This window comes from Pelecanus crispus, chromosome 3 (genome assembly GCF_030463565.1).
Source record: "Pelecanus crispus isolate bPelCri1 chromosome 3, bPelCri1.pri, whole genome shotgun sequence".
Lineage (NCBI taxonomy): Eukaryota > Metazoa > Chordata > Aves > Pelecaniformes > Pelecanidae > Pelecanus > Pelecanus crispus.
Window position 1 is genome coordinate 131,956,129 of NC_134645.1, and position 8,732 is coordinate 131,964,860.

Below are 8,732 nucleotides of genomic sequence, written 5' to 3' on the forward strand. Positions count from 1 at the left end.
CTTCCAGGCTGATGGGCTCTGGCTTGCATGGCCGTTTCTTGCAGGGGTGTCACGTGGATCTCCAGCTGCTCTGATGCCCTTCCCTGAACTGCCTCCTGCTCCAGCATCTCACCCTCTCCTGCTCCAGCATCTCACCTTCTCCTGCTCCCTCTTCTCCTGGAGGCAAGATAACCATGCTGTGCATAGGCAGCAGGGAAGGCAAACCCCCTTTAGTTCCCTATACTGCCTGCTCTCCTCTCTACTCTTTTCCAAATTATTCCCGTGGCCTGATTTGCTTTTTTGACCACTGCCAGCCACCCACCCGCTGTGAACCCATGGTCTGGCTGCTGGGTGGTACCACTGGGCTAGGAGCCCCATAGATGATTGAGCAGCATCTTCCTGAGGCCAGCCCTTGTCTTTGTTATCCTGGATGATTTTGTGCCATCCACAGACTCGTCACCCCCTCTGAGGTAACTGGTGACTATGCTGAAGTCCGTGTGCTCTTCCCCACCATTGCAATGCTTCAGCAGTTGTCCCAGCCCAGGTGAGAGGGTCCTGGGTGACCCCCCGCCGCTGTGAGCAGAGCCTGGACTGGGGCAGAGCTGCCTTTCCACCTCAGCAGCGTGTGCGGACATGGGCAGAGCGGGGACATGTTGCCTGCCAGACGGTGACCCCATCAAACCGAGCTAATCCCCTGCCTGTCCTCAATCTCTCCGCAGCCCATTGATCATCCCAAATGGCAGGAGGAGCTGTGGGTGAGCAGCTGCCCCCTCTCCTTGGAGACCACGAACAACGAACATCCCTGCTGCACACAGGCAAGTCCCCATGGCACACAGAGCCCGAGACAGCAGGCAGCTCCCTCTCCTTTATGTCATAGAATCATAGAATCACAGAATGGTTTGGGTGGGAAGGGACCTTTAGAGGTCATCCAGTCCATCCCCCCTGCAGTGAGCAGGGACAGCTTCAACCAGAGCAGGGTGCTCAGAGCCCCGTCCAACCTGGCCTGGGATGTTGCCAGGGATGGGGCATCGACTACCTCTCTGGGCAACCTGTGCCAGTGCTTCACTACCCTCATTGCAAAAAATTTCTTCCTTATATCCAGTCTAAATCTACACTTGAGTCTAGATCTACACTCCTTTTCTTCTCCCAGCTGGGAAACCAGGTTTCCACCGAAGGCAGGGTGGATGCCGTGGCTTAGACTCTGTACTGGAAAAAGCTGTCTCAGATCTCTCTCTCCTGGGAGGTGACCCTCTTCCCTGAGGAGAAGGTCTGGTAGCTCCACAGGTTCACCAGTGGCACTCAGCAAATGCCAGTGGGTCTTCGTGCTCAGCAGCGGGCTGGGGAGGAGCAGAGCACCAAGGATGGTTACGGAGGTGCAGGCAGCAGGTATGGAGGTGCAGGCAGGGCTTACAGAGGTGCAGGCAGGGCTCAGCCATAGGGGTGTGCTCCGAGGGCACTGGGACACCTGCAGCCCTGGCACTGATCACCCCAACAGAGCTGCAGAAGCAGGCAAGGTTGCAGCATTGTCCCCCCAAGAGGACTTGTTCAATCTGACCTTGCACTGGGCTGATGCAACCCCGCGGGGCTCCCAATTCATAGAATCATCGAATTGTTTAGGTTGGAAAAGACCTTTAAGATCATCCAGTCCAACCATTAACCCAACACTGCCAAGGCCACCACTAAACCAATTAAGGGGAGAGTAGCAATTTCATGTTTCCTGGCTTGGTGGCTGCATTATTTTTTCATGAAAGGAAAACTAGGAATCATTAAGGTTGGAAAGGCCCTCTAAGATCATCAGTCCAACCATCAACCCAACACCCCCATGCCCACTAAACCATGGCCCCAAGTGCCACATCTACCCGTTTTGGACGATTTTTTTTCCTGAGCTCCTGCTGGCTCTGCCCACTCCTGAGCCCCACACGTGCACCTAAATCTGCCATCATGGATTGCACAGGAACAGTTATCGCTCACTGCCAAGTGCAAGGGAAACAAAAGTGGAACTGGGAGATTTTATCTGTGCCATTTTCAGAGCTGATGTTGCAAGGCCAAGTGGTGATCTCCTGGTTTGCAAGGACCCGTGACCTCCAGGACACAAGTATTAATGCAGAAGCAGTTCTGCATATTGGCATTACCTGGATGGGTTCAGTCACACATCTACATGAGGAAGGACCCTGGGGCTGGGGAAGTGTTTGAAGGGACAGAGGGAAGGCAGAGATTACTTTTAAGGCCACTGCTGCTTGTGCCCCTTTGGGGACACTTTGTCTGACCCCCCCAGAGCTGGTCAAAGTCAAATCATTTTTGTAGCGATGGGTCAGGGAGCAGCGAGGTCCAGAGCAACAAGGAGCAGGGGTGCGTAGCAGCAAGTCAGGGTCAGGATCAGGTCTGGAGATGGTGCTCAGGGTCAGACACAGCCCAAGGGCCACCCAGCAGCGAGGCAGGTCTGAGATCAAGCCCAGGTCCAGGTCCAGGTTGAAGTGAAGGAGGTCCAAGACCGGGTGCAGAGCCAGCTGTGGCACAGCTGCAAAGGCCGGGGGCTGGTGGTAAATGTGCAGCTTAAAAACATATCCCAAAGGAAGGGAGGCACTGGCCATCACCTCCAGCTTTGCTCACAACAGCTCTTATCAGCGCTGGGGCTGACCTTGGCCTCTGCCAGATAAAGTCCTGGAAGGGGGATGTGCTCATGGTCCTGACAGCATCTGTTTTACTCCATCCACTTCTATCTATCCTCCTCATCCCACACATTTCTCTCCCTTGCCATGAGACCTGGCCTGGGTGAAGGACAGCCTTCCCGACTCCTGCTCATTTCTGATGGGCAGCGAAGGGTTGATAAGAAAGTGTTAGCCAGCCTAGATAGCCACAGCACACAGCAGGGGCAAAACGCTCCATGCTCATCAATTAACCTCTCATTTAAGCAGCTCCTTAGAGCTCCACACACAAAACTTTACAGATTCACGGGCTTTCAGGGCTGGCCATAGCTCACAGCATCCCTACGACTTCCCGTCTAGCAGCAAGGAGGGTCCAGCTGCCTCCTGGGCTGTACGAGCAGGAGAATCGTCCATGGGGCAGAGGCAGCATCCAGCCCCCCGGTCACTGTCTGCAGTGCTGTGGCTGGTGTGAGGCTCCCCTGTGCAAGGAATACACAGACATACCGGAGCAAGGGCCACCGAGATGGGCTGGAGCACATGAAGTGGACCCCACCTGCAGCTCCGCATCCAGCGCTGGGGTCCTCAGCACCGCACAGACAGGGACCTGTTGGAGCGGGGCCAGAGGAGGCCACAGAAATGGTCCGAGGGCTGGAGCAGCTCTGCTCTGAGGCCAGGCTGGGAGAGCTGGGCTTGTGCAGCCTGGGGAAGAGAAGGCTGCGGGGAGACCTTCCTGCGGCCCTGCACTGCTGGAAGGGGCTGCAGGAAAGGTGGGGACAGGCTTTGGAGCAGGGCCTGCAGCGACAGGACAAGGTGGAATGGATTTAAACTGGAAGAGGGGAGATTCGGACTAGAGAGAAGGAAGAAATTGTTTTTGCTGAGGGTGGTGAGGCAGTGGCACAGGTTGCCCAGAGAGGTGGGAGATGCCCCATCCCTGGCAACATCCCAGGCCAGGTTGGACGGGGCTCTGAGCACCCTGCTCTGGTTGAAGCTGTCCCTGCTCACTGCAGGGGTTGGGCTGGGTGGGCTCTAAAGGTCCCTTCCCACCCAAACCATTCTGTGATTCTATGTGCAAGGAGGGGCAGAGAGCTGGGTTGTTCAGCCTTGAGAGGAGAAGGCCAAGGGGGATCTTCTTATTGTCTACAGCTACCTAAGGGCAGGTAGCAGAGAAGAGAGGATGTAGAGATGTAGGAGGCTGGAGGATGCACCTTGAATTTCAATGTGCATGGTGATAGGAGCAGCAATGGGCACAAGTTACAAGACAGGAAGATCCAGACAGATATAAGGAAAATATCTGAAGATATTTTATCTGCAGCCCTCTGAAGATGACTGGAGGCTTTTTTTCTCCATATTTTTCTCCCTTGTTGAGCCACAGGAATATAGCACTAGAGGGCACCCACGTATTTCTGGCTCCGGCTGCCTCCCACCACAGCTCCGCTCCCAGTCCTGGGCTGCATTTTGTAGGTGCATTTTCAGCCCATTTCAGGTCCAGTGTTATCATCCCAGGAGGCCAGTGTTGTGCTCAGAGCTGAAGGCAAGAGGGAATTTTGGATGCCAGCTATAACCTGCGTTGGTTGAGAGCAATACATGCCTCTGACGGCTCCTCTGGTCCCTGGAGGGCTGAGCAGGGTGCTGGGGGCTGTCAGTGCTGTGGGTGTCCATGCAGAAGGGTGGTGGGACACCGTGCTGGGCCGTGCCACAGAGCATGCTGGCTGGCAATGCACAGCCCACGGCTGTGAATTTAGACTATCTCAATTGGCTTTGCACATGCAAAATCCCTCCAGGGGAGTTTAGCCTCGCTGCTCCCTGAATTTGGGCTGTGGTCTGTGCTATTCCACATCCCCACTGAGTTTTACTTCCGATTTATTTTTGCTGAAAAATGTGTTTTCAGTGCTGAAGAGAAATATCCAGCCACTTAATCCGCATTCCAGCAGTGCTAGGTCTACTCATGTCCACCTTTGTGCCCCAGGGATGCTGAGAAGCTCCATCACACAGTCCAAATACTGTAGCATCTGTCCTGACATTCCCAGGAGGAGAAGATCCCCTGGGACTCTCTCAGAGAGGTCTTTTGGGACTGCTCAGCCCCTGGACATGCCGGCGTGGTGTTGGGGGCTCAGCTGCCGCAGCCTTTCAGCAAGGAGCTTCAATGGATCCTTCAGACATCACTTCTGCATCTACCCTTCAGCATCTGCACCCCAGGCTGCATGCATGGGACCCTGCAGCGTTTAAGTGCACACATTCCCCTTGTTGCAGGACTGCGCCATGTGCAGACCAGTAGCAAAGACTGGTGGAGAAGCCAAGACCACTGGTTTATAGCTGACATAACCACAGCACTGGTCTATCGTGGTTTGTAGCTCTGCCTGGGGGTCTGCTAATGGGGGTGCTGGGCTGCACACCCTCAGATTAAATACAAAAGTATTTAACTTTAGGTGATAACTATTAATTTTGGGATGATGCTTTGGTGGGACGTGTGTGTGAGTCTGAGCCGTTCTGACACCAGAGGTTTAGGGACCACGTCTGTAAGGTCTCAGTGACCCTGGTGTGGTCATTAGCATAGAAACTGTGAAGCTGTGCCATCGGGCATGCTGAGCACGGCAAGACAACACTGCTGCAGCAAACAAAACCCACCCAAGAGATGCACCGAGGGCTGGAGGAGGAACAACACCTACGTGCTGCCCTCCAGGATCGCTGCGCCACCTTTCTGACCCTCTGCTCCATCGGCCAGGGCAACAGGTCCAGGAGGGATGAGGAATACCCAGGAGCTTCACTCCTTGATGTCTTCTTTTCATGAATGATTGTGTGAGCAATAACAAAAGGGTGATTTTTGCCTTTCAGTTTTTATGGCCTCCTCCCCTCTCCAGGACCCCATATTTTGGAGGTACCTGGTCAGCAGAGGACTGGATCCACCAGCTCAGAGGAGAGGAGCCCCAGCACTGCCCATGCCCAGCCTGGCTATGGGGAGGCAGGAGGGGGGATGGGGATGGGGTTGCGTTTCCCCCATCAATTCATGGCCATGGTGACTTGGAGACCCCAACTCTTTGTGATGGCTTGGGTGGCCAGTGGGCAACCTGGGGGTTGCAGCTGGACCTTTGGCCAGCTCATGTGTTTGGTTGCTAAAGTCATGCCTCTTTCAGCAGCCACTTTGATACAATATTCAAGTAAAACAGTTGCAGCGCTCAGCTCTCCTCTGCCACGCTGGTGGTGGGAAAGGTCCCCGGGAGTGGGGTGTCCGACAGCAATGAGGAGTGGAGGAGACGGGACACAGAGCCCCCAGGATGCTGCTCCAGTTTTTGTGGGGGCTTTGAAATAAATAAACATCCAGGATTTCAAACACACGGCCAGGAGGAGCCTTGCTTTAAAAAAAAACCAAAACATTTGTTTGAAATTTGGGATTTCTAAGCTGGAAGAAAAGCCTCAAAGCCTGACATGCTGCCCACCTATTCTTTTCTTTCAGGTTAATCTGGTTTCTTCTGCTCTCAATTTTTTGAGGACAGGAGGTTTGGTGAAGAAAAGGAGGATGAGGTGTGGGGCTGGGTCTCCCCCACACCTCTCCGGTTTCATCCCACTAGCCCAAGTGCTGGAAACTGGGTGCTACCATGTCCTAGGGACTGTCCACAGGGACATCAGTACTCACAGATCAAGTGGATGAGGACATCTCTCCTTTTCCTTCGAGGGCAGCAGAAAGTAGGGAAGGAGGTACAGCATCATTAGGACGAGAGGAAAAGGCCTCAAGCTGTGCCAGGGCAGGTTTAGATTGGATATTGGGAGAAATTTCTTCACAGAAAGAGTGGTCAAGCATTGGAACAGGCTGCCCAGAGAGGTGGGGGAGTCCCCAGCCCTGGAGGGGTTCAAAAAATGGGCAGAGGTGGCACTTGGGGCCATGGTTTAGTGGGCATGGGGGTGTTGGGTTGATGGTTGGGCTGATGATCTTAGAGGGCCTTTCCAACCTTAGTGATTCCTGGTTTGACTTTCATGGAAAAATAATGCAGCCCCCAAGCCAGGAAACATGAAATTAATTCTTCCTCTCCCCTGAATTGGTTTAGTGGTGGCCTTGGTAGTGTTAGGTTAATGGTTGGACTGGATGATCTTAAAGGTCTTTGCCAACCTAAACGATTCTATGATTCTATCCCAGTCTTGTCCCAGTAAAACTCATGGTGCTGCTGGGTCAGCTGCAGATAAAAGCAAACGTCCAGGCATTTTGACTGAGTTCAGTGCTCCAAGTCTTGTTTGCACCAGAATTTTGCAGGGGTTACTATAGCGAGCACATGGCAATCACCTCCCTCCTCTAACTGAGCCGAAATGCCGGTCCCAGCCACGCTCCTAAGCTGCCCTGCCTCAGACGCTCGGGCTGCCGCGCTAACAGGCAAATTAATAAGCAGCGTCTGTGCTCGCCTCATTAATCTGGCAGCTTGGCTTGTGTCATTACATGCATCGTAAGGTGTTAGCAAGAGATGGGCCCTGCCGTGGCCGACGCATGGGGCGAGTGTGGTGCTTGTAGCAGGGGCTCCTGCAGCCAAACATGCACGGTGCTTCTCAAACGCTGAGTTATCCCCGGTGCTGGTGCACACAGGTGTCTGCCCGCTGCTCTGCAGACAGTGCCCGTTGCATTCGAGACCCCCACCTTCCGCCCTGCCCTCCGGCATGCCTGCCCGCCGAGACAGGGGCTCTGGAAGAGGCAGCGCTGGCTGCTGCAATGGGGGGCTGCTCCCCACGCAGCCCCCAGAGCAGCAGCCCCGGCTGCCTGCGTGCATTAAGCATGCACAGTGCATTCACCCGTGCACATGCATGAGCGATGCCTAGGATTAACCCCAGGCTTGTTTCGGTTTTGTGCACACCCGAACACTCAAGCTGCCTGGAATCAAATTTGGCTGCTGAGGTGGCATCCCTGCCTGCTGTCTGGGCATGGATTTTGGGCAGCGAGGCTGCCCATGTGTAGGCAGCAGAGGAGGGCTCATCTGTCTCCAGCCCCCAGCAGCCTGTGGCCACCCTGGCTCCCCTCCACGGTCCCCCGTGTCCTCAGCTGGTAAAATCTGCTCAGCTCCTGGGATCGGCTGCTGTCCAGGCTGAAGTGGGTGTGCAGTGGGATGCACAGGCACAGGTCCCGACCCTCTGCTTGGCATGCTGTCACGGTCTGGGGACCCTGGGGGATATCTCATGGTGGCGTTCCCATGGGTATTTCCAAAGGAAAACGCTGCATTTGGGATGTGCCTTCAATACCTGCATGGGAAATGCAGTCAGCAAGGGCCATGCTGGGGCTTTCCAGGAGCAGAGAACTCCCTTCTCCTCCCCAGACCTGCAAAATGCCTGCAGGAGCCAGCACCCACCTCTCTGGGTTTAAATAACCCCACTTCAGCAAAAAACCACATTGGATGCACAGCACTGCATCTGAGGATAAACTGCTGCTCAAGGGATCCTGGTGATGGAGGGAACTGTGCCTTCATGACCCAGGACACGTTCATTTTTCATTTTCCTTTTTAAGCATCCTTGCATTTTAGGGGTGCCCCAGGCAGGGAGCTGCTGCTGGCAGAGCAGGGGTCACCACATCCCCGCCTGGCCATGCACCCGAGGAATGGGAAAAGGGAGCAGCAGTCCCTCACCCGGCAGAAAACCAGCAGGAAGACAGAGAATGAAGGGGACCCCTCTATTCCAAGCACGCAGACCCCCAGCATCCAGGAAAGGTCAGCATGCATTTTGGCCAGCTGTCTCCTGGTGGCCTCACCTCCCACAAACTGTGGGGTTTGAGGCTGAGGACGTGGTACCAAACTCAGCTCATCTCATGGGGAGATGGGCAGATGCTGCAGAGCATCTCGGGGCACCAGTCCTCTGCTGGGATGGTCCTGGAGGCCCCATGATGCTGTCTCCCATAAAGCAACCCTCAATCAGGGAATAGCCCCACAGATGCCCCCTTTCCAAAACATGGGGCTGGGCTGGGGCAGGGAATTCATCAGGACACGGCATTGGCTGGCCCTGAGAGCAGTGGAGGGCTGCATAGACTCATTTCTACCACTTCACCTGCCCCACAAAGACATTATTTGGAAGTTCCCTTAGCTCTTTGCATGCTCAGAGCTGAAAATCCAGTTATCTCTAATAATGAGTGGTAAAAAAATCAAC

The 8,732-nt window shown here is 54.6% G+C and overlaps 1 protein-coding gene across 1 annotated transcript; it reads right to left on the reverse strand.

The window, feature by feature from the left end:
• Positions 1-1,200: 1,200 nt before the first annotated feature.
• On the reverse strand, positions 1,201-7,844 carry CIMIP2C (ciliary microtubule inner protein 2C). Its single transcript, XM_075707757.1, is given in 6 exon segments — positions 1,201-1,270; positions 1,272-1,316; positions 6,256-6,327; positions 6,750-6,790; positions 7,624-7,752; positions 7,839-7,844. Coding segments are annotated over 6 exon segments (363 nt in total).
• Between the last annotated feature and the right edge of the window lie 888 nt (positions 7,845-8,732).